Source organism: Hypomesus nipponensis, chromosome 22 (assembly GCF_054491055.1).
Source record: "Hypomesus nipponensis isolate SF chromosome 22, ASM5449105v1, whole genome shotgun sequence".
Classification (NCBI taxonomy): Eukaryota; Metazoa; Chordata; class Actinopteri; order Osmeriformes; family Osmeridae; genus Hypomesus; species Hypomesus nipponensis.
This window is the reverse complement of record NC_140382.1, coordinates 1,471,331-1,498,448: the sequence shown is the minus strand read 5'-3', so window position 1 is coordinate 1,498,448 and position 27,118 is coordinate 1,471,331. Positions and strand designations below refer to the sequence as shown.

The window sequence follows — 27,118 nt, the reverse complement described above, 5'->3', positions numbered from 1 at the left end:
ACGCTCCCATTTCAAGGTAAATGTAATAAGGCGGCGTACAGTACTTTATGCTCAATAAAGCACACCCCGTGACTCACTCTCAACCAATCAGAATGCTTGATTTCAACCACCCGTATTATAAATAGAACATAAAGGGTATGTTTTGTGTTTTATTGGGTATTACCGATTGGTACCAAGGTGGTAAATACCTAGATCATTCAAAGTATTTACCCATTAACTAAATTATATCGTGCTAGTCATTACTGGGTATGTTTTCTGTATTATTGGGTATTACCGATTAGTACCAAGGTGGTAAATACAGAGATAATTTGACGTATTTACCCATTAACTATTTACTAAAGTCCTGGTTATTACTGGGTAATTTTCACTGGTCCTAATTGGGTAAAGACAGAAGACAAAACGTAGTATTTACCTGGAAACTTATAAATATTACTATTTAAATACCGCTGGTAGTAAGTTGGTATCTACAGGAGATTTATTGGGTAAATACCACTGCTACTAAGTAGATAAAGACGGCCAAGCTCCAGCCGAATTACGAAAAAAAATACTCTACTATTACCCTGCAGTTACCTAAGGTTAATGTCGGTAACAGTCCACGTCTAATGAGAATATAAGATAGTACTTTCCAATAAAATACCTTTTCAGATACATTTATTGATGATGGCCTCATTTACTTGGCTGGTATACCTACCTCCGCGGGAAGAGTTTTCCTCTACTATCATGGTAAATCTTCTTGGATACTGGGTATGTTCCTGCGCATGTTTGGACTATTTACTCAGTAAGTAATCTGAAACTGGACTGTAAAAGGAAGCCGTGTTTATTGCCATGGTGTTACCGGGCTCTTACCGTATTCTTTGTAAGCGAATACCACTTTGTCAATGTTACCCTTAGTATGAACTTGTAATATAAGTTCCAAGGCGATACCAGGTAAAACATGGTTATGTTCTTAGTAAGTAATCTGAAACTGGACTGTAAAAGGAAGCCGTGTTTGTTTCCATGGTGATACCAGTCTCTTACCATATTCTTTTCAACTGTTCATTCCCTTTTCCATGCAATAAACACAAACTTGGATTATGTTACTAAGAAAAACATGACACTTCACTCTGTAAATTGTAACATCATTTTAAATTAGAGCACTGTTTCCATGGCATGACATGAGCAAATACAAAGGTTAAATCACAATTGCCCCAATGATGGCAGTCAAAGCTATGTGCTCTTGTCAACATTTAGTTTTCGGCAGAGGGTTATGCTCCTGGTGCGCCGAACACGATAGCAGTGGATATGATCCTCTGGACTGTGAACTACAAGACAGATCATAAAAAGAAAATAAACATGTTAGCAACGTGGAAGAGCAACCAGGCAATGTCGACTGATGTAGCTGTCTAGCAATGTGCTAACATTAGCTATAGCCTAACTTTATTTTCAAAATACATGTTATTAGCACAAGATCAAAATACAATCATTTAATATGCATTTCTATACTTTTTCTTGACAAATAAATGATGTAATTAGACTGTGTGTTATTTTGTGACTTACCTAGTAATGCAAGACTGCTGCTGGAGTTAGCTCACGAAACCAACCAACTGTCGAAACCACTCATTGATGACAGAAACTTTTCAGAATAAAACCCGGAACTTCCATATAGTAGTTGGCAGGTGATTGGATGAACCATCGGTCTATTATCGTCAATTACCTACCAGTCAAACGATGATTGGCCCAGAACATATTTTGAGGCCAAAATTAGCCATTTAAATCTTTACTAGCCATTTTAATCTCACGATGCGTGATATCTGCATCCACAGTTTTTCTCGCTAAGAAAACGAAGCTCCTGAGTGCAAATACAACTTAGACTCATTGAACATCTGTTTTAGTAGAATGACATTTACAAAAATATTACTTCAGAGGACGGCTCAAGGCGGTAAAAGCTTAATAAGAAGGCTCCAAAGGGAGAGGCCACTGGCAAGGAAAAAACGATGCCCAGTGTGCAACCACTTCTAAAGAACCAAAACTACCACAGCATCCTTGGCTATCACACAGGATACACTCAGATAAATGTGGCAATCGATTTTTCTGTATTCTAAAATAAAATAATAGAATCTTAGATATTTGTAGACTATGTTTTATGTTACAGGAGCTGTAGAAAGACAAACCATAGGGGCCAAACTAATACTGACGTGTTCTATGGTATGAAGTTATTGAATTTTGAGTTTTTATAGGGAGGTTTGTATAGATTTAACCTTTGTATTTGTTCATGTTTGGTCAATAATGTTACAATTTACAGAGTGAAGTGTCACGTTTTCCTTTGAAACAGTATCCAAGTGTGTGTGTTTTTTTGCATGAAAAGGGAATGAGCAGTTGTAAAGGATATGGTAAGAGCCTGGTAACAGCATGGAAACAAACACAGCTTCCTTTTACAGTCCAGTTTCAGATTACTTACTGAGTACATAGCCATGTTTTACCTGGTATCGCCTTGGAACGTATAGTACAAGTTCATACTAAGTGTAACATTGACAAAGTGGTATTCGCTCACAAAGAATATGGTAAGAACCTGGTAACTCCATGGAAACAAACACGGCTTCCTTTTACAGTCCAGTTTCAGATTACTTACTGAGTAAATAGTCCCGGGCCATCGGGCCATCACTATTGTCGAGCCCTGGTAAGTATTTTATTTATTAAAGCTACGTTTATGCATATGAGAAAATTGATGACCAATGACATGCTGAGGCTGAGTTGCACATGAATTACATGCATTGTCTACATTTATACTTGCTGGGATGCAACATTTAATATTATGTGTGTGATTGAAATTCATGCAGACTAGGCTACATTACAAAAGTGTCAAAACTGAGAGCAGTCGAGTGTGATCTCTGGATAAACCACTTATAATGCACTCGAGCTCCATTGTCCTACGACCAAAGAGCAACGTAACCCATGGTCCAAAAATTAACGTAGCCGACCAGGGTACTACGACGTTGCAGCAACGTTGTCCACAGGTTCCAAAAATAAGGTACCCAGCTGACCAAGGTACAGAGTTGTGGCAACGTTGTCCATGGCACCAACTGGCAACATTCACTTTTATAACTGTGCTACGACGTTGCGGCAACGTTGCCAACGGGACCTAAAATAAGGTACCCAGCTGACCAAGGTACGGCGTTGCGGCAACGTTGTCCATGGCACCAACTGGCAACATTCACTTTTATAACTGTGCTACGACGTTGCGGCAACGTTGCCAACGGGACCAAAAATAAGGTATCCAGCCGACCAAGGTACGACGTTGTGGCAACATTGTCCACGGGACCAAAAATAACGTACCCAGCCGGCCAAGGTACGACGTTGCGGCAACGTTGTCCACGGCACCAACTGGCAACATTCCCTTTATACCGTTGCTACAACGTTGCGGGTGACCAAATGAGCACTTACTGGCAACGTTGCCGCAACATGTGTTAGCTGGACTATATTCACAGTATTATAAATGAATTGTTTTATTTGGTAGCATTTCGTAGTCTGTCAGATTTACTAATTGTATTATTGTGCCAAGTTATAGGTGCACTATTTGATATATTCCCCGGTTTCTCCTACCTTCGGTTTCCAGTGGGGAGACTTTAGGCCAACCTATCCCTGCCCCCTTCCCCCTCGTACTTCTGAGTGGGAGACCTGCAGGCAGTCTGCCTAGCTCCCAAACTAGAATCAGGGCACCCACAGTCCCACAAGGTGACATTATATCATTGACCTGATGTGCAAATTTCACCATTCCTATTTTTTTGTTGTTGGTGTGGGTGCCGTGTCACCCCCAGCAAGGTGCCACCCTGGGTGGCTGCCCATGTCGCCTATGCCTAAATCCACCACTGCATGTTTGATATGACACATTCAGTTTGATGCCTTCAACAGCGTGAAGCATTTTAAATATAAACATATTTTTCATCGGCACCACTGCTGGCAGTACAACCAGTGACAAATTAAGAACTTCCTGATACCACCACCTATAATCTAAACTATTGTATGAGAATTGTGGTAAAGTCCTTAATTTACATATTGCTCACAGTACCTGCAAAATGTATTCAAAGTCATTGCAAAGGGGATAGGATTGCGATTTCCACGCAGTGTCCAAGGGACTTTATTGGCAGCAACGTCCTGTATAGTGGAGGATTGAAAAGCCTTTTAAATCTATTTAAACAAATGTAAAATAATCTGCACCGAGGTGTTTGTGATGTTGACTTTTATGCATCTCTCTAATAATGCCAGGTTTATGTATTTGTGTGTTTGTGTGTGTACAAATTAAAATGGGTTTATTTTCCCACGATCAGCTCAAGAACCGGGTACTCTGCAAACAGGGTACGTACAAGGTGCTTAAAGTGCTAAATTCAAATCACAAAGTTGGACGTAGCTAAGGCCGACGTAGGAGTTAATAACAACTTTTTTACGCCCAGCTGGTGCACCCGGCTCCTGGTCTGCAGCGAGTTTCCTACAATATCTTGAGAACCAGTCACTCTGCAAAGTCATTCTCCATGGCCTCGCCAAGCTCCTCCCATGCCAGGGTTTTTGCCTCCTTGTCTGCCAACACCACGTTCCGCTTGGCCTACCGGTACACATTAGCAGTCCTACCAGCCAATAAGTCCAATAGGCCTCCTTTTCCAGCTTGACGGTATTACGTTTCGGCCTGCCATCCTCCCCCACTATCGTAGCCAACTCACCACCAGGTGGTGATCAGTTGACAGATCCGCCCTCTCCTCACCCGAGTGTCAAAGACATTCGGCCTCAGGTCTGATGACACGGCTACAAAGTTGATCATTGAACTGCCGTGTCGAGCACAGAAGTCCAACAACAAAACACTGTTTGGGTTCAGATCGGGGGGGTCGTTCATCCCAATCACGCCCCTCCAGGTGTAACTATTGTTGCACACATGAGCATTGAAGAGTCCCCCAGGAGGACGAGGGCATCTCCAGTAGGAGCGCTTTCCAGCAACCCCCCCAGATACTCTAAAAAGGGTGGGTACTCTGAGCTGCCGTTTGGTGGGTAAGCACAAACAACAATGAGGACCCGTCCCGCCACCAGAAGGCGAAGGGAGGCTACCCTCTCGTCCACCGGGGTGAACCCCAACGTACAGGTGCCAAACCGAGGGGACCACTGAGAACTCTCATCTATAATTACACCCCCACCCGCCACCTACGGTCTTCTTCTGACAACCGCCTGGTGGTCCCACCGCTCAAGAATGCCCGGTCCAAACACAAGCTCTTCTCCTGTTTGGCCCCCCAATGGTGGAATCAACTCCCCACCTCCATCAGAGACACTGACTGTCTCCCCACCTTCAAGAATAGGCTCAAGACGCACATGTTCCAGGAGTACAACGGCACCTAGGAATGATTTGGCTGGAGCTGATGTTTCAGGATCACAATGACTCTTATTGAGAGTCTTGTTACTCTTGTTGGTTAGTTGTAACTGACTTAAAACTTTTGTGTACTTGCTGTGTAATACATTTTTGTTGCTTGATTTTTCCCCCACAGGTACACCCTTGCACTTTTGAGGTTCATGTTGTTAAATTGTAACTTGTTCAACTACATGCTCTTATGGTTCTTCCCTTTGGTACTTAATTAGTTTTCACAATGTATGCTTCATGTTTTGGCTACCCGCAATGTTTGGGGCTATCTCGTTGTTATGATCAGTGACCTATGCACTTTTGTAAAACTCTCCTTTGGAAGTCGCTTTGGATAAAAGTGTCTGCTAAATGCATAAATGTCAATAATTACAGATATATGTGTGTCACTGACATCATCGCAGGCACTGTGCCCTATAAAAAAACATCCAGGAATATGTGTGTGTGCCACCAATTTTTATCACGGGCACTGTGCGCTAGTCTTTTCAAAGAAAGGATGGCTACATTCTTTCAGTTTTTGACCTCAAGGAAGATGTTGCTTTGCACATTAAGTTGTTAATACATATTTTTAGGCATAACATGGGTGTATCTAATTGAAGAGAGCTCTGATGAGCTAGGCCTGGTGCTTCTGGGGATCAGTATATTGGGATGAGGATGTTCTCGACCTTGGCTGGGAATGAAATATCTTACAAAACATTTATTTCTCATATCAGGAACGACCTGCTGATGGTATGTCGGCAACTGAACATGGAGGAGTCTGTGGCTGAGATCATGGGCCAGCTTGGAGCTGACGAACGAGGGAAGATCTCCTTTGAGGACTTCACACGCTGCCGCATGCAACTGGTCAACGAGATTCACAAGGAGGAGGGCGAATTGTGCCAGGATTCTGAAACCAGATTGATCAGGGATCGCATTGCCTCCAGGCCAACCAGCAGTGAAAACAGCCTGGGTGAGTGTCCAGGATAGTCAATTTGTTTTGGTGTTACTGAGTGAAATTGTTGAAGATTGTGGGACAACGCCTTGGCAAAGTGAACTTTGACCCTAATGTTGAGCAAATATTCCCCAACATCCAACGATTGAGACCCTGAATCTAAATTAACTACCACATTAACAACCACAGCCAACACAAAACTGCCTACTTAAAACAAGCAAACAATAATAAAGTTGCCCATGGGTATAAACAACCTAAATGTTGGGAAATGTTTGTGGTTTAAAATGTTTGTTATTCTTGTCACAAAAAATCTGAAATTGGCAGCATGACTCATGTTGTTGCACCTTCTAATAATTTCTTAATGTTGTGTTGTTTATGGGTCTGGGCAACATATTCCATGGTGTGTTTTCTTGTTATCTAATTCAGTGGTTCCCAACCTGGGGTCCGCGCCCCCCTCTAGGGGGCACCAGAGGCACCAGAGTCCACATGTAGTGTAGTCAAGTATGTGTAGAATGTGATCATTAATAGGACTAAGAAATCCACCCTTTTATTACCACTATATAACATGTTGAATAACTAAATTGAATGATAACATTATCAATATTAATTACTATTTAAAAAGGCAGAAGATTCTTGTAATCATTACAGAATACTGTATTTTTCGGATAAGGCTGCACAACAACTAATACTTTTTTTTCCACTAAACTATAAGAATACACATTAAATAAAAATACAAAAAGTAATGATATTCTATAGAAAAGGCTCGATGATAGGACACATAATCAGAGATATGACAAAAACAAGAACAATGCAATGCAAATGGTTATGCCATTTTAGTGAGTGCTTGTTCCTACTGGACAACATTGACTGATGAAGCAAGGTGAAGCCAGGAGTCCAGTCTTGTGCAGTGTTGATGTCCTTGGTGTTTAGTTGACCCACGGGATGGCAGTTCATAGTTTAGTACAGCAGACTCCAAAGAGCTGGATCTAGTGATCTGCTTTAACAGCAGGATCTGTACCTAGTTAGTGCTGTGTACAATTGTGCTGGTGCAAGTGGACCATTGTATTCACTCACTATTGACTGACTCCCTGGTGATGAGAGGGGGCAGTGGAGTAGGCCCACACAATTTCCATACTCAAGGAGTAGTACAAGTAATTGTCTAAGATGCTTTACTGAAAGTCAAAGTATCATTTTAAATTATGTAATGAAATCAAAGTAGGCCTAAGTAAATAGTAAACTTTTTAAGTATGTACAAAGTAGGTAGCCTGGCTCTGCCCTCCTACGTACTTCCACTCAATTTGGATTTTGCTTCTGTACTAGGTCTGGGAGCTCGGCTCTGAAGTCGGTTTCCAGAAACACATTTTTTGTAGGTCCAATCAGCAAACAGAGGGAGTGGCAGAGAACGATGACGTTAATGTTGTGCACTAGTTTGAGTAGTTCAGTAATGGCGGCGGAGAAAGATGCAAGCCAAACTATTCTGTGATTGTGGCAATGCTGCCGAATATCCATAGGTTAAAGCCGGAGCAAGAACTTCCTTGCTGAGTTTTGTTGGTGGCCATGATGTTGTGGCCCTCCTCCCCACGGGGTTCGAGAACATTTTGATTTTCCAGCTACGGCAGCTAGCTCCGTTACAGTAGTGGTGAAGGAGTTGGCTAAGGCGAACGCTTGCGATTGATTATGGCAAATCAGAGTGGCTCTGGGCGGATCCAATAGTTTTAAACTTCAACAGAGGACCCGCCTTCAAGGAAGTTGACGTTTGTCAATGGAGAGATCTGATGAAGAAAGTGTTTTGTCCGTCTCTTCATAAACGGAGTGACTAAGTTCAGTTGAGTTCTGGATTTTAATAAGTATTTATCAATCTGCAGATTGGGAGAGAACCAGACCTCTGACAATACTTGACAACACAACACCAGGCTTAGGTCTCAATCAAGTCTCTCTCCGCTCTGAAGGCTGGAGGACCATCTTTTATAGGGCACTACTATGTAAACATAGTTAGTGACAGTCAGGCAGTAATGATGTTACAACAGTCTCAGAGAAAGAGATTAACAGCTCCCAACACATGACCACTCAAACTACAGAGTTCATAGTTGGAGCTCTCCTTGTAGTCATGACAAGGACCATTTAGCCAGTACTTTCTCCTGATCTCAAACATCTATTAACCCTGACACATAGACACAATCTACTCTTATTAATAGCAAGCTTACATGAGAACACATACTAACTAGTATCCAATGACTAGTTCTCTTGATTAGTGAATAATGTAAGCACACAGGAAATCTAAATTTCTTCCACAGATCCCAGACCCTCTGTACAAATGAAATGTACGAGGGTCTGGTTAGGACCAGGTTACAAAGTAGGGGGAATGAATCAGAATCAGAAGGGATTTTATTCACCATGAATGTTTGCACAAACAAGGAATTTACTTTGGCAGGGAGGTGCATACAATAAACATATAGGAATATTGAAACTTAAATATGTGGACTAACAGCTAACTAGCTAATACTAAGGGGGGGGGGGGGGTCTAGCTAATACTAAGGGGAATAAAATAAAATATAAGTAGTCATAATTTACAATCAAACCTACAAAAACAGATTGCAAGAGAATGATACAATAGTGCAAATTGCAATGTGCAGGGTGTCATTGTGCAGCTTGTGATTTAAAGTCAGTGAGAGTCCTTGGCCTTGTTAAAGTGGCCAACAGCGGATGGGAAGAAACTGTTCTTGTGGCGTGAGGTTTTGGTCTTGATGGACCGCAGCCTTCTGACGGAGGGGAGTAGCTGGAACAGGGAGCGTCCAGGGTGGGAGGGGTCAGCCACAATCTTCCTCGCTCGCCTCAGGGACCTCGAGGTGTGCAGATCCTTGAGGGAAGGCAGATTGCAGCCGATCACCTTCTCAGCAGTGCGGATGATACGCTGCAGTCTGCTCTTGTCCTTGGCAGTGGCAGCAGTGTACTAGATGGTGATAGAAGAAGTGAGGATGGACTCAATGATAGCTGTGTAGAAGTGCACCATCATTGTCTTTGGCAGGTTGAATTTCTTCAGCTGCCGTAGGAAGTACATCCTCTGTTGTGATTTTTTGGTGAGTGAGCTGATGTTCAGTTCCCACTTGAGGTCCTGGGAGAGGATGGTGCCCAGGAAGCGGAAGGACTCCACAGTGTTGACTGGGGAGTCACTCAGGATGATGGGGGTGAGTGGGGCTGTGTTCTTCCTGAAGTCCACAACCATCTACACTGTCTTAAGAGCATCCACAAACTTCAAGAGTTTGACAGACGGATGACTGAGTCCGGCCCATTTGCTTTACGGGGTTCTGCCTCTTGAAAAGTCTTTTAACTTCACCCTCCTGAATGTAGAGAGTTGTCACTGTGGTGGGGAGGCCTCTTTGGTGGGGAGGTGCAGTTCAGGACAGTCCAACTGTCTTTCAAATCTGCAGTGGAACTCTTTTAGGTCGTTGGCCAGTTGTGAGTTGTTAACGGTGTGGGGGGCTCTGGGCTTGTAGTTGGTGATCTGCCCTCTCCCTCTCCAGCCAGAAGCAGTGTCGTTAGCAAACAATTGGTGTTTTAGTCTCTGAGTACAGCCATACAAAATTAACAAAATAATGAATGTGCAACATGTATGCACAGTCAAAGAACACTAGAATTGAGGATGATGGGTCACATGACCAATAAGCTATCGAAGTTTGGAATACTGGAAAAAAAAATGAAAAGTGTGATGTGAAAATTACAAAATAAAGGCTGTGCAACATGTATGCATAGTCAATGAACACTCTGAATTAGATTTGAGGATGATAGGTCACATGACTAAAATGCTATTGAAGTTTGAAATACTAATAAATTAATCGAAAAATGAAACAACTAAAGGCTGTGCAACATGTATGCATAGTCAGTGAACACTCTGAAATGGATTTGAGTTTTATACATCACATGACCAAAAAGCTATTGAAGTTTGAAGATTTATTTTAATTACAACCGGATATGAAAATAAACAAAATAAAGGCTGTGCAATGTGTATGCATACATTTTGAACAGTTAAACTTCATTTTTATGTTCCTATCTCATGTTGTTGAAAAGCTATTGACTTTTGAAATTTGAAATGTGTAATTTGTTGATGGTCCCTAAACTTACACGTTGTTTGGCAGCCAAAAGCATTGGCTAATTGGCCGGTCATAGCGTCGCTAAACCCCGGCTAAATTAGCACAATACTGGGCATCCGAATATCTGTTGAATATCGAACTTCCAACCAACTTTACCACAGTTGGAGACTATTGGTGCAGGGGCCTGTACTACAAATCAAGATCAACAAGCTCTGGATTACCTCCAGTTACCCGGTTTCACAAACCCTAACAACCGCAATCACAATAAGCGGAATCACGACGGTGGTTATCAACTGTCTAACTCAACCCAGATCTTTCCCATCTAGAGACGTGTGGGTTCACATAAAAGTGGCGGTGTTTGCGCCGTATGACCAATCGCAAACATGGACAAAACAAGAGACGCATATTTCACGCAGGAGGAGCAGACAATTTTCTTTAAAATGCAAAAAGCAACAAAGTCGCTGCTGCCAAGCTGTCAGAAAATAGCAGACGCTGTACGCTGGAGAGCGTATAGCGTCCTGCTGAAGTGAACATTGAGACCGCCGCATTGACTGCGAGTGATCAAGGCGGTTGTTTAATATTGAGTTTAGCCAAACCCTAGTCTCATCGGAAGAGCTTAAGGGACAGCAGTTAGATAGCGTTAGATAACTAGCTTACACTGGTCAAAGAGTACCCAGGTAAAAAAAAAAAAAAAATGCTAAGTATACTAAATCTTAGCACACTCGAGTATACTTTAAGAATGATTAATCATCAGTATACTTCAAGTTATTGAGTGATTAGTTAATTTGAAGTGTGCTATTTTGGAACAACTTATTTTGTAGTTAATATATTTAAGTTGTAATTAAATTGTACTAAAGCACAATTTAAAGTATATTAAGTGCACTTTTACGTGCTAAAGTGGAACAACTTCAAGTATACTTAGTACACTTTAAGTATACAGCTATGTCCATATACTTAAATTGTACTAAGTATACTTGAAGTTGTTCCACTTTAGCACATAAAAGTACACTTGATATACTTTAAATTGTGCTTTAGTACAATTGAATTACAATTTAAATATATTGAATACAAAATAAGTTGTTCCAAAATATCACACTTCATATTAGTCATTTTATAACTTTAAGTATACTGATTACTAATCAGTCTTTGAATATGAATACATTTACTTATAATATACATTTTCTACCTGGTTCCCCAGAGGTTCTTTTCTTACAAGTCGCACTTTCAATGCAAACGTACCATTGCGCAGCCAACGTTGTGCGACGGTATATTGACGATGGTACAGTTGGATATTCTCTGCTTGGGATGGGTAGCTTGGAAAGCTATCTAACTAGACAACATTCACAATCAGGGTGAACACTCAAATTATCTAAACTATAGACCATAGCATTACACATATCAAAACAAAACGAACACAACAATAGAACTCCAAACAATACTTATTTAACCAAGCTAATGCCCTTAACTTAGTAGCTTTTCAGCTTGCCGCAAGGCATTCTGGGTACCAAGAGCAATGCACGAGTATAGGCGATCTTACAGCATTGTGTAACACACTTCGGTTGTGGATACCAGTATCTCCAAGCCAAGTCACTCATTTAGTGGCAGAATCCATTGTTATGTCTACGAAATTATTTTTGTATAAGTTTGGTTAGCTACCTTGCTAATCATGAGGATAGCCTATTGTAGCAGACCTTTATATGTGACAAAGGACAAGGGTGTTTTGTCCCTCGGGAGTTGCTTTAGGCTTGATGCTGAAAGCATTAGTTTACGTGAAATCAGTGAGGGCTGTTCGAATGGCTATGTCAAGAAGAGCAGTGGTAAAATACAAGTTTTGAAAAGATACCACGTCCGTGTCTCATGGTCCACACAATCATACAATTATATCTAAAATGAGCTTACAAAGAGCTTGTTTACACTACCAAAGTTGAATTAGTAATGTTAGCGATGCTAGCGTTAGCTTGCTAGCTAGCCTATAACATTTCACTGGGTCTTGCAGCTGTTTGATTAACTGAAATTATTATGAAATGTTATGTTCTACTAGCCATTTGCCTACTTTAGCAAGTCACTGTATTTCCAATCCCTGCAACTGAGACGATACCGAAAATAATTCCTCAAGTAATAAGCCCCCGTTCAAGTGTTGAGCATTAAATAGAGATCTTGAAAGAAGCCACTTTTTTGTTCTAAAACCGGACTATAAGCCGCTTCGAAATAGAAGCCGTACAAGCACAAGAAAACTGTAAAAGAAAAAAAAAGAGGTACTTTACTCTACTACACACTACAGTACAGCAAATGTATACCAGTACACTGAAGGCTGAATTGATGAAGGGACTTCGAAATTAACTTAAAATATCCTAACATTTCAGCATATTAAAATGTTTATTTTTAAAGTAAGCTTTAAGTCCATTGTTACAAAGATAATTTTAAGCATGCATTCTAAAATATACAAATAATGTTTAAACACAAAGTTCCAGTTGTACACTTTTGAAATTACATATACGTTTTACTTAAAGTATATTTTTTTATAATATATTTACTAAAAGTGTACTGTAGTACAATTTTTTAAAAGTGTGTTCAACATATTAACTTTAAAATTGGTAAAAGCATGATGGTAGTATACTTTTTATATATTTTCAGATAGTACACTTTTTCTTAGTATATTTCAAATGTACTATTGAAAATGTGAATATGCTTGAAATACTCTTAAGTATACTTTTTTTTCACCTGGGTAGCTAGCCAGTGAGTCATTTTCGGTTTCAGGGTAGTCGGGGTACTCGCGCCTTTTGTTTGACAGTTATTTGAGGGCGTTGTATCTGAGCATTAGCATATTTAAGGCGGCTAGCACTACAGAGGCAGCCTCGGTGCTTGAAGACTCAGTCGAACAAAAACAAGGGAGTCTACTTGCGGGAGTCCACCGAGGAAGGCCGACGGGGCCGGATCACCTCTTCTGATAAGTATCACCCCATTTATATTCTACTGTACCTAGAACATATTCCCAGCTAGCATGTGTTTCCTGAGCATTCCTGATCATTACACTACCCGTTGACGTAGAAATGTCACAAAGTATATATGGTCAACTTCTTACCTTAACTACCCATCCAGATCTTCTCCACCTGCCATCTCTCTTTCTATAGGGCTCTGCTGTGAACAAGGCAGACTTGATCCCGGCGTTTGCATCTCATGCTTCTCTTCATGCCCTTGGGCTAACAGAGACATGGATCCGCCCAGAGAAAACTGCAACTCCAGCTGCTCTCTCCGTCAAGCACTCCTTCACTCAATCACCCCGCTCAACCGGGCGGGGTGGTGGGACAGGGTTGCTTCTTTCCCCACATAATAAATACACATCCACACCACTCTGTTACTGCCAAATCATTTGAACACCATTATGTGATGCTAACTGATCCTATCAAAGCATGCTTAATTGTTCTTTATTGCCCACCAGGACCGCTAGCCGACTTTGTGGAGGAACTGGACATGCTCCTCAGCGTCCTCCCGGATGATGGAACCCCCTTGATAGTCCTTGGGGACTTCAACATCCACCTCCAAGGAACGCAGGCCGTCGACTTTTTGTCTCTCCTGACCTCCTTCAACCTGACGCTGTTGAGCACACCGGCGACCCACAAGGCAGGCAAAAAGCTAGACCTCAACCTGACATGTAACTGTATCACTGACTTAACATCTGTAACCCCACTGCACATTTCTGATCACTACTTTATCCAATTCTCTGTCTCTCTCCCTCCAACTCCTCCTACCTCCTCTCCCCTTGTAACTTTCCGGCGCAACCTCCGCTCCCCATCTCCCTCCCATTTCTCCTCTATTGTAACATCCTCCCTCCCTCCCATTGACAAGTTCTCGTCCCACCCCACTAACACTGCCACCGACACCTTGTTAACCACTTTAACTGCATCACTTGATTCTCTGTTCCCTGTCAACCAGGCCTGCGCGATCTTTTCCCTCTTGCCCGTGGCTTACGGATGTTATTTGTGAAGAACGGTCCACCCTTCGGGCAGCTGACAGGAGATGGCACAAGACGGTCTGGACCTTGATAAGTATCACTCCATCCTTAAATCCTTCTCTTCTCACATACCTGGTGCTAAAACCCTCTACTTTCTGCACAAAATTAACTCTGCTTCAAACCCCCACAAACTTTGTTCTACCTTCTCCACCCTTCTTAACCCACCTCCCCCACCCCCTCCCTCCACCCTTACAGCAGATGACTTCTCCATCTTCTTTGAGACTTCTCCTCCTTCTCTAGCACTGCACTCCAGTGGATCTCATCCTACCTGTCGGGAAGATCCTACCAGGTCTCCTGGGGAGGCAAACTGTCAAGCCCTTGCCAGCTCTCCACTGGTGTCCCACAGGGCTCTGTCATTGGACCCCTCATCTCGCATTGAACGGGACTGCACCCGACTACATCAAGTCTGTCTCTCCACCTTCGAGAAAAGGCTCAAGACGCACTTGTTCCGGTAGTACAACTGCACTTAGGAATGGTTTGCTTGACCCGATTGTTAGTTTCCTCAAGGATCACAATGACTCTTGCTTAGAGACTTGTTGCTCTTGTGGTTAGTGGTAACTGAGTTACATTTTTGTAGTCGCTGTTGACTCGATATTGTTTTTAATGTTGCTTGTTTTTCCACAGATACACTTGCACTTATAGCGGTTCATGTTGTTTAATTGTAACCTGTTTAACTACATGCTCATGTGGTTCTTCCCTTTGGCACTTATTTTGGTTGTTAACTATATGTGCTTCATGTTTTGGCTTGTTGTTATTATCAGTGACCTATGCACTTTGTAAAGCTCTCTCTTGGAAGTCGCTTTGGATAAAAGCGTCTGCTAACTGAGTAAATGTAATGTAAATGCGAAAGCTACATGACTTATTGATATCACTGCCCCAGGCACAAGGTAATTACACTTTGTGCATTCACTAACGTTAAACTTTTGTTGCTGTATTATTTCAGTTGCAACCTGGCAGTGGCAAATGATCATGGGACCAAATAAAAAATAAGTATAAAAACATAATTCAAACTGGTAAGTAGCAGTAAGCAATACTTGCACATATACAATCTATAAAAAATAAAATAATAAAAACAGTAATAGAAGTAATAAAAATAATAAAAATAAATAAATAAAAAATGTAAATGTTCGAAACAAAATCCAAGCCGCAGTCTTTGCGGGAATCAAAAGCACATTAGCCACATTCTTTGCGGTGTCGCGAGTCCGTCTTCGACTCGAGCTGCCTTTGCAGTTTCCATAACATATAACAACCCAGACTAGCCCAGGGCCCGTTTTTTCTCCGCCAGTTTTCTCCCTTTCATTCAAATGGCAATATCCCTTCTCCACAGAACTTTTTTTTTGGAGGAGAACCCCCCCTCCCCATTTAAATCTTAATCCAGGATTACACCAAACCTCGTCACCTCTGGTTTAAGACAGGGGGTTAAACCTCCTAGATTCTTAGTTACCATGTCTCTTTTGGATTTGGGGCCACATAGTAGGACTTCGGTTTTGTCTTCATTTAATTTAAGAAAATTATCATTCATCCATTTGTTTATTGCCGACAAGCAGTTGGTAATGGAATTTATGGCTGTTGCATTGTTGGGTTCAGTGGATATATATAGTTGTGTGTCATCAGCATAGCTATTGAAATCTATGTTATGTTTTCTGATTATATCACCGAGTGGTAACATAAAGAGAAAAAAGTTATCTACCGAAGCAGCTTCCTTGAGCAACCCCGCAGCAGTTCTCATGTTTCTTGGACCTATGGTCTCCTAACAAACATAAAACTTCCTTCCTCTGATGATTTCATCCAGTTCAATACACTATCCATGAACCCAATAAGCTTTTCCAGTCTATTGATGAGGATGTTGTGATCAATGGTATCGAATGCTGCACTGAGATCTAACAGGATAAGGATAGAGACTTTATATCATCAGAATTTAGTCTGAGGTCGCTAATTATTTTGGTGACAGCAGTTTCAGTACTGTGATATTTCCTGAAACCTGACTGAGAGACATCCAGGTTGTTATATTCTTCAAGAAAATAATTTAATTGGACGAATACTATCTTTTCAAGTACTTTACTACTTCAGGTACTTCAGGTACTATATTATTAAGTGCATTATTCGTTTGTCACGGCCGAGCAGCAGCACAATTTTAATATGTGGAGGACGACCGTGAAGGTGCGCAGCGTTGCGTAGCAACGTTCGACACCTTCAAGGTGTTTGCTGAAGGCGCGGAATGATCCAATCTGACTGGAGTGGGTCTGTCTGGGTCTCACAAAAATGTCGACTGCAAAAAAAAGAAAAGTTGATACACAATGTTGATCTTTCCAAGAGAAATTGACATTTTTTTTTTTTTTTTGTGGAATTTAAAGGCAAAACTGTGTGCCTAGTTTGTGGCGATGCATTAGCAGTAATGAAAAAAGCTAATCTGGAGCGTCATTGCAGCTCAAAACATGCTAAACTCAACGAATTGGGAGGCCGATTGCGTCTGGATAAAATAAATGCACTTCAGTGGAGTTTGGAATCACAACAAGCCACTTTCAGTAAGCCTCGTTGTGACAGAGACAACGTAATCAAGACAAGTTATGTAGTGAGTGAGCTAATTGCAAAGAAACTCAGGCCTCATGTTGAAGGAGAGTCTGTGAAAGAGTGTGTGGTTGCTGCTGCGGAGTTGTTAGCACCAGACAAAGTCAAGTTGTTTCAGGATGTTAGTTTGTCTCGGAGAACCGTGTCAGATCGGATTACTGATTTAGCACAATACATTGAAAAAACACTGAAGGATTCTGCAGGAGATTTTCAATTTTTCTCTCTGGCTTGTGATGAGACAACGGACATAACAAATACTGCTCAAATGGCCGTTTTTGTTCGCGGGATAACTGCCGAGTTTGACACGCGAGAGGAACTGCTTTCACTGGAAGCCATGCATGGCACTACAAGAGGTGAGGACTTGTTCGAGAGACTTGTTTTATCAATGAAAAAACTTGAGCTAACATTTGAAAAGTTAAGTGGTCTTACTACAGATGGAGCTCCAGCCATAGTTGGCTTGCGAAAGGGGTTAGTTGCATTTGTCAAGAAAGAATTGAATCGTCTCAGTCTTGATCCAAATGATTTAATTATATGCCACTGCATCATACACCAGGAAAATCTCGTTGCGGCTCAACAATGTGATGTCAACCGTAGTGTCGTGCATAAACTTTATCAAAGCCAGAGGGCTTAACAGCCGCCAGTTTAAGGAGTTAGTGAGTGATCTTGACTCTGAGTACGGTGATCTTGTTTATCACAGTGAAGTGCGATGGCTGAGCCGCGGGAAGATGCTCAGGAGGTTTTACGAACTGCAGGATGAAGTCAAGCAGTTCATGGAGATTAAGGGAAAACGTGTCATGGAACTCAATGATAGCAAGTGGCTGTGTGATCTAGCATTCATGGTGGACATTACCAAGTACCTCTCAGAGCTGAACGTCAAGCTGCAGGGCCCCAACCAGCTTCTCTGCTCACTGCTTTCAAATGTGAAATAATTTGAAGCTAAATTAAGGCTGTGGAAAGTGCAACTCGAGAAGAATAACACGGTGCATTTCTATGGAGCTTAATCAGGGCCAAATGTTTTGTTAATTCGAAGAAAAAAATCTTTAGTCGAAAAACTAAAGTTTGACATTGAAAATGTACGTTTTGGTCGAAAACTTGAAAAATAAAAACCATGGATTCAAAGAAAAAATAAGTGTACCAATTTTTTTTTAAAGTTGAATAAAATTTCGATAACATTTTGGAATAATTTTGAATAAGTTATTAATTTTCATTTTTCACTTTCATATTTTCACAGTTTCACATTTCATGTTTTCAGATTCAAAACTTTTTTTTTACGGCTTCAATTTTTTTCTAGTTTCAGTTTTTTTTTTTTCAGTTTCAGTTTTTTTGGGGGGGTTTTAGACTTTTGGCCCCGATTTTGCGTAAGGTGCGTGGCTTCAACTCAGAGGCGGGAATTGTGAGTGACAGCCTAACAAAGAGGCAGAAGACTCGGCAGTCGGCATGGCGTCCGCTCCGCCAACCCAGTCTCATACTTCTGCCTATCTATCATCTTTGACACGGGTTTACACATCTATTTAGCGTGCCATATATTCGCCAAATCGCTGTTTTGCGTGCAGTCAAATTCCTCCCATCATTCTATTAACAGAAAATGCATCTCTATCACACGCAGAACTTTATTAACTCTTTATCCATTATACGTCATCCTTCAGACTCGGATTTTACGGAGATTCACGATATCGAAGCTTCCAAATGTATTTTTTACATTTGTGGGGTACCACCTTTAAATAACAACCAGTAATTATTATTTGCCACCAACACCAAGCAGCATTCTTGTAAATATAAAAAAGAAAAAAAGATTGGCACACACACACACAGGAAATATAAGATGTAGTCTATAGACTACATCTTATATTTCCTGGTGTGTGTGCCTAGCAGTCTATAGACTACATCTTACATTTCCTTGTGTGTGTGCCTATCTTTTTGTATTATTTATATTTAAATAAGAAAAAAATATAGATACAAGCCAGGTTCTTGCCAGCTATGGAAGGGTGGGCTGTGGAGATAAAAAAAAAAATCTGATTTAACTCTTAATAACTCGAGACAGCTATCGTCTCAATATTTACCACACGTGTAATTAGTGATCTCCGATTTGGCGTATATATGGCACGCAAAATAGATGTGAAAACCCATGTCATAGATGATAGATACGCAGAAGTATGAGACTGGGTCGGCGGAGCCGACGCCATGCTGACTGCCGAGTCTTCTGCCTCTTTGTTAGGCTGTCATGTAGGCCTATTCTTTGAATACATGGTTTCATTTTTCACGTTTTCGACCAAAACGTATATTTTCAATGTCAAACTTTGTTTTTCGACTAAAGATTTTTTTTTCGAATTAACAAAACATTTGGCCCTGATTTAGCTCCATACATTTCCCCACTCTGGAAGTACAAAAGCGTTCTACAACACTAGAATATGCTGGTGAATGTGCAAAATTAATTGAGCCATTTAATGAAAGATTCAAGGATGTGAAAAGTAAACAAATGGAATTGAACATCTTTGCTACACCTTTCAATGTGGAACCAGCTGATGTGCCTGGTAACCTACAACACGAAATAATTCAGCTGCAATGCGATGATGTTCTGAAAGCTAGGTACAACAACCTTCCGCTGCTTGAGTTCTACAAACGTCACATAAGTAAGGATGAATTTCCCACTTTGAGAAGACATGCATTGAAATATGCATCTGTGTTTGGAACAACTTACTGCTGCGAGCAGTTCTTTTCAAAACTGACCTTAGCAAAGAGTCGACTGCGCTCAAAGCTGACCGACGCAAACCTGGAAAACCAGTTGCGAGTAGCAACATCATCAATACCAGCGAACATCACAAACCTCTCCAAAGAGAAGCAGTTCCAGCCATCGCATTAGGGGTGAGTTAATGTTTGACCAAATATAGCAGGCTGAGTTTTAAGTTGATAATTCTTTACGGCCCCCGAATTATGTTATAAATATCCAAATGGCCCTTGGCAGAAAAAAGGTTCCCCACCCCTGCTCTAGGCTAATTGTAGCTAGCTCTCAAGTCTTCTCTAGCTGTGTTTCATGTGTTGCCTAGCAACTCATTATTTTTTATAGAAAGTGGACAACATGGTTCTGCTAAAATGGCTTTAATTTCAACACAAAATAACGACACAAGTGATTAAAAGAATCTAGTCTTCATCCTCACTTTCGATGACAAATCTTTTCAGCATCATCTGGATAGTAAAACTCAGCAGCTGACTCGTCGCTCATTTTGAAGATGACTTCAGAGGGCAATACGGAGCCGTATTGACCGCTGAGGAGGGCAATACGCGTCTGGCATGACTACCGATTAGCCAATAAGAAAGCTTGTACCGTCGTTGCCATATAATAATGGTCTGTAATTTGCAAGTATACTGTTATCCAATATGGGTTTCTTTAAAAGGGGCTTTACAACAGCTGTTTTGAAGGCATCTGGGAAGACGCCAGTTCTAAGGGATGTCTTTATAGTCTCTATTACCGGACCTGAGACAACATCAAACACTCGCTTAAAGAATGTTGTGGATATAGGATCAATATCTGAGGTTGTGGATTTAAATTTGCTGACAATTTTGCAAAGTTAACTTAGTGTGATGTGTGATGCATGTAAATGTGCTTATGGTTATGTTGCAGGATCTACCGATATCAGTTTCACCGCCACTAATGATACTTGTAGTAGATTTTATTTGGACATGGACATGACAATGTCATTGGACGAACCAGATGCATTGTTTACAGTGTATTAGCATAAATGCTAGTTTACAACACCTGTCCACAGGAGGCTTTGTGGAGAGCTTTGCTCCGATCGAAGTTATTTTGTTCTTGAAGAACAAAGAAAGCTCTTCACATTTAACTGCTGAGATGGAGGGGGGAGGGGGGCAGGGACAGTGTTTAGCAGCTGGTCAATGGTGGAGAAGAGAACTTTGGAATTTCTGACTAATGACTTGCTTATGGTGGTGGTCTGAACATGAGACACAAGTCCTTAAAGTACTCATTTCAAATATGACTCAATTGATTACATTTGCTGTGGTGTTAAACTCAGCAGGAAGAGGAACTTCTTCCTCCCCGAGCCTAGGGCCTCCACTTCAAGGCCAAGACAAAGACACGAGGTATAAGCAATGAACCTTGAAACACAGTCAAATGGACACCTTCAACTTTCTCCGTGTGCCTTGCAAAGGGCCAATGTTATTTATTTGTTTCAGGTTGAAGCAGACAATGTGAGGGCCCTGTATAAAAGAACCCTGGAGCTCGATATAGAGTATAAGAGGCTGTTAATAAAAAAATTAAAACAAGGCTGGAGATGTGTGCGTGTGGGGGGGTCAGGGGGGCTCTGCTTTTCCTGGGTCAAAGTAGGGGGCTCCAAGGAAAACAGGTTGGGAACTGATCTAATTAAATAAGCCAAAGCAGACATGACTGCCAACAATGTGTACTCCTAGCCGCCAACATGCTCCATTTATAAACAAAAAAGAAATAGGCCTAACATCCTGCTCTGTAGAGTATTTCAGCATTAAACTGTTTTAGTATCTTGAACCTTGTGTTTATTTAGGACTCACATGCGACTGTTGGTGTCTTATTAGGAGCACGGGAGAGTTGGGAGTATGACTCAGGTGCCAGAGACCTCCAGAGTCCAGATATCCACAACCAGCAACTCCGGCATCAGTTGGTGCACCTCAACAAACGTTTGGAGCAGCCTGGAACTGTTATGGAACAGCAAGCCGCCCTCCACAAGCTCCTGGCCCAGACCAGTGCAAGTATAGCCCCACTAGGTGGAAACTACCTGGAGCTGGCCAACACGGTGAGTAGACCACTACCTATATCTTGGTATTTTAGAATAAATTACATGACTAACAGGAAGCCTGTGTACAGACCTCAGAACTGAAGTGATGTGATCTACTTTTTTGGTCTTAGTGAGGAATAAGCTGTTGTCGAGTTGTCAGAGTTGTTTGAGAGACCTGTAAAGACACCATTACAGTAGTCATGTCGACTAAAGACATGCATGGATGAAGTTTTTCCTGATCTTTGTTTTATATATTCTTCAAGTGATAGTAGGCTGAGTTTGTAATGATCTTAAGGTGGCCATTGAAATTCGGATATAAATCCATGAGTACATCAAGATTTCTGGCTTGGTTTGTATTTAATTTTTTTTAAAGCTGAGAGCTCACTTTAGAAAACAATGACTTGAATATTCTAGCACAGCCAATCATTTATTTATTCAATGCACTTACTTAGTGCTTGTATGGGATTATCATCTCCTGGTGATATGTATGTGATATGTATTTAAATCATGGAAAAAACTAAATGCACAAAACATGTTACCGTAATTATGCAAATGTTACTTTTATTTGCATAATTACTGCAACATATTTTGTGTATTATTATGTTTTCCATGATCAATCAATCAATCTTTATTTATAAAGCACAACTAAACACAACTTTCGTTGACCAATGTTTTCCATGATATGAGCTTGTGGGGAACATGTTGATGTTGAACAGAAGAGGCCCCAGAATGGAGCCTTGGGGAACGCCAGGGTTTATTTTTTGCAAAATATTTTGTAATTACCAAAAGACACAAACTAGTTTCTGTCCTTCAAGTAAAATTCAAAACAGTTTAGTACCGCACCAGGATGTCCCACCGAGTTCTCCAGTCAGTCTAGTAATATGTTGTGGTTTATGGTGTCAAATGCAGCACTGAAATAGAACAATACCAAGACAAAAATTCAGCATTCTTTCTGTATTTAATCAGATTGAAGACCTTAATGAGCAATAAGAATGCAGTGGTTTGATCCTGACATCAAAACAGCTGTTTAGTGCCAAGAAGTTCAGCTGTTAAACTGCTTTTTAAAAATGTTTACCATAATTCGGTAGAGTAACCATACTCATAATCAGGAAAGGAGTATTAACCTGTCAAGAATGATGATGAATAAAAAAAGGGGAATTGACAGTAATCTTTACATTTACATTACTTTTAGTCATTTAGCAGACTCTCTTATCCAGAGCGACTTATAGTAAGTACAGGGTCATTCCCCCCGAGGCAAGTACGGTGAAGTGCCTTGCCCAAGGACACGTCATTTTGCATAACCAAAAATCGAACCGGCAATCTTCTGATTAATAGCACGATTCCCTTCAAAATTTCAGACCACACTTGAGAGAGGCCCAAATCAGAATTAAGAAGATCAGATTCCATGTCAGGGTTTTCCTACATTGAAATGGTTTTGGCAGCCCACCTATTGTTTTCCTCACCCCGCCGAAGCCTTCTATACTGTAAAGCAAGGAATCTCTGTGTGCGTCTGTCTGTGTCTGTGTAAGTTTTAGGCTATAGGTTTTTTTGGGGGCAACAATTAGCTCAGGAACCGGGTACTGTGCAAAGTTGTTGTAATTTTGCAGGTGTCCATCTTAGGACCCAAGGACGTGTGGTGATGCAGGTCCTTGGAAATGGCTGTATAGGCCTACAATTATGACTAACTGGCTCAACCATTGAGCATGTAATGACTGATGTAATGAAATAAATGTATTGATGTTTGTAGGGGTAAGAGTTAACAGAGAACCAATATAATACATTTAGATCACATTTGGGTGGACGGTATGAACTGTATAGAAATATAGCAATATAATTTTGTGCTCCAGTATGGATTTTGACCATAACGTGCTTACAGCGGTAGAGCCTTCTGGAAAGATGATTTTTCACAGCCCCATTCACACCAGGCACGGCATAAAATTGCCATCCGGAACTTTAACGCAAACATCGCAATCAATCTACTAGGGTCGTCAAATAAATTGATGCTCGGATATTAATCAATATAAATATTTTTGTATCGGATTAGATAGGCATTTGCAACAGAATCCCAACAGTGCTGTTTTCACCTCCTCCAGTTGACACAACTTCACACACAGCACCGCTGCAAAAAGGCAGGCACAGCCCCTCCTATGGCGTCACATTTATGTAAAAAGATATAAGTACTCTTCAAGAATGATGATGAATAAAAAAAAGAGAATTGACAGTAATCTTTACATTTACATTACTTTTAGTAATTTAGCAGACTCTCTTATCCAGAGCGACTTACAGTAAGTACAGGGACATTCCCCCCGAGGCAAGTAGGGTGAAGTGCCTTGCCCAAGGACACAACGTAATTTGGCACAGTGGGGGAATCGATCCGGAAACCTTCTGATTACTAGCCAATACATTTTCAATGGTCTAATCAGATCCAGTTATACAGGCAAAACATGTAATGTTCTTTGTTTGTCAGGACACGGTCCAAGAAGGCTATTGCAAAAATGAGCCAAGTGAAATAAGTTAGGAAATTCCAACAGGCTTACTTGATTTTACATGCTTAGCCTATTCAATTTAACTTTCGGAAGGACAAGACAGGCATTGTATAATATACAGTGGATAATATCATATGGTTGAGAATATGGTTTTACGTAGGCTATTAGCCTACTGTAACATTGGGACTCCAGTTCCAAGTGTGGATGTCGGGTTACTTAAGAGGAGTGGCACATTATGTGTAAAATTGTAGTTTCATTTGATAAAATCAAGTAGGTGGCCTCTACTACAACTAGTCTGACAGATCATTTAGAATAAATTTGTTCTACAGACTAAATATAATAAAAAGGCTAATCTTGGGCATTGTGTACAGGAACACAGTAAACCGTGAATGCATGTTTCAGGCAGTTTGAATCTCCATTCCCCCTTCTCATTCGATTGTGCAGTGTATCAATGCATTTGTTCTCAACAGTTCCTTTCAACTTTGTGTACTCAAATCCAGTTACCTAACATTGCAATCACTCTATTCTGATACTCACAGCTCAAGAAAACATGTAATTTAGCTTACTGTTACGTTCACTTGGACTGTCCCCACTCAGTCGACTGATTGATTGTTTGCTCGATATGCTAAGATTTTTTTTAGTCAATTTTGTTTTTCATTTGTTTGTAATGTTTTATATATTTATATGTGTGTATATATATATATATATATATATATAATTTTTATTTTTATTAAATGATAAAAAATCACTTAAACCCGTGAATCAATTTTTTAGGTAAACAAGAACAAATTGAGTATTTAGTGATCCTAAACATGTTGTTTATTATATTGAGTGGCTTCTTCAACACAAACTTTTGTAATATGCAAGAAAATGAAAACTTTCGACTTCTAGCGGACAATACAGAATGCCAACAAGAACTGTTTTTCATTGGCCCATGTCACGTGTGTGTCATCGACATCATTGCGGGCACTGTGCCCAATCTCTAATTCCAGGAATCTGCGTGCCACCAATTTGATCACGGGTACGATGCACTATCTATAGTTCAAGAAATCTGTATTTCAGGTTCCTCCAGTAGAAGGAAACCTATTGTTTTTGTTAGTATTCTTATTATTATTATTATATTTCTCCGCTAAATGGCCCAATAACTCAAGTTCTCGACCCGTTTTTCTCTAATTTGGCCCAATGATACAACAGGTCACTCATTACTCCCAGATGGCTAGTGGTCCATGTACGCCCATAGGTGGCGCTATAAAACACGCCCAAAGTCTACGGGATTTCCCCAGCGCCCCATTAGTCCAAAATGCCTGTAAATCGGTAGATTATGCCTTATTTCTCATGGGGAACAAAAAGGCCTCAAGGACCCATATTGTCAGACTGAATTTTCTTGTACTGTCCAAATTTGGTACAACCTTCAAAACCCTTCTCCTCATGAACCATAGATCCAATTGACTTGAATTTTTTTACAGATGTGTAGAATACATGTTTTTATAAATGGTCAAATTGTATAAGAAATGCAATACAAAATGGCTAAAAGGGGTTTATTTATGTAAATGTCCACATTGCCTCAATATCTTTGTGTCAATAAATCTAATATCTTTTTGACTGATGGTTTTTCAAACCTTATTGGATTCGAGGTGACATCATTCTGAAGTAGTACCATGTGCAATTTCATGCAATTTGACATTAAAATGTCAACCGTTTCTTAACCTTTGTCCCAAGGCTGACCAAAGGTAATACTCTGCCATTTCTATGCATAAAATCTCAACAGTTGGTGTTTAGCAGAGAGGAGAGAGAGACTGACTTTTAACCTAATGCTCATGAGTTCAAATCCCCATTCAGCCTATTGTTGTTGGCCAAACATAGTCGTTTTGCTCTCTTGTTGTCCAACTCTTGACCTTCTACATTGTACATTTTCATAATATTTTGCCGAGGAGCCTGCATCGCTGCTTGCAGCTATATTTGTATTTGTTTCACTGACATCTTGATACCAACTGCATCATGGGCACTGCACTAGTATCTGTAAACTCTTCACAGGAGGCAGGAAAAGTCCAACTTGATGTCTCCGTTTTCAAGTCCCCGCCCGACTGCAAGCGGCAACTCTTGCTGATCAGTCCTCCAGCCACAGACAATGTCAAACTCATCTATTACTATTATTTGTGTAGAGACATTTTTTTAAGTTGTGGAATAAGTTCCACAATGATGCAATGCCTAATGTGTGATCTCAGAACGTCTCTGGCCAGACTGAGTCTAACAATTGCAGCATGTGGTCCAGGTCAACGTCAGCCTATTTGGATATGGACCCTCATTCACAACACATACAAACACTCACTCTCTTGAATCCTTTTCATAACCTACATTTCTTCCTATCACACCCACACACACATTTATTCCATCTTCCTCCTTTGATTCCACATTCAAGTCTCCACTGAGCAAGTCAGGTTTAAGTGTGTGTTACCATCCCTTCAGTGGGGAGGGAGGTGCTCATGATGGTGTGAAGGAAGTGTGTCACTGCTGGTCTCATATAGAGGACCTTGTGACCATTCTCTGGCCAGGACCAGCCCATAGAATAGCAAAGCGGCAGCAAGGACAAACAGCAAGGTCTTCTCTAGCCTCCCTCCTCTCCCAGCACAGGAAGGAAAGGGCAATGCTTACAACAGAAGGAAAAGGGAGGGGAGGGGAGGGGAGAGAAAAAGCACAAATAAATTCTATTGCAGATGTAGGCTACTAAGACTCCAAAACTGAGATTTGTTACCTGTTCCCACAGTACTTGTGGATCCTTAATCTCGGGGCAATTATAATCCATGGATCCTGTTCTGTCTACAGGAACAGAAACACTGGGTGGACCCTTCTGTGTTGCCTTTCCGTTGGAGACAAGAATCATTTGGGGAACCCTAAATTG

The 27,118-nt window shown here is 40.9% G+C and overlaps 1 protein-coding gene across 2 annotated transcripts in view; it reads left to right on the top strand.

Annotated features, from left to right (window-relative positions):
* mcc (MCC regulator of WNT signaling pathway) overlaps nt 1-27,118 on the top strand; it is a 334,586-nt gene that overhangs the window by 8,735 nt on the left and 298,733 nt on the right. For both annotated transcript variants that reach the window (XM_084687682.1, XM_084687681.1), the window contains exons 2-3: nt 6,085-6,320; nt 21,534-21,751. In XM_084687682.1, the coding sequence (XP_084543808.1) occupies nt 6,085-6,320; nt 21,534-21,751 (454 nt within the window). The remainder of the gene's footprint in view (nt 1-6,084; nt 6,321-21,533; nt 21,752-27,118) is intronic.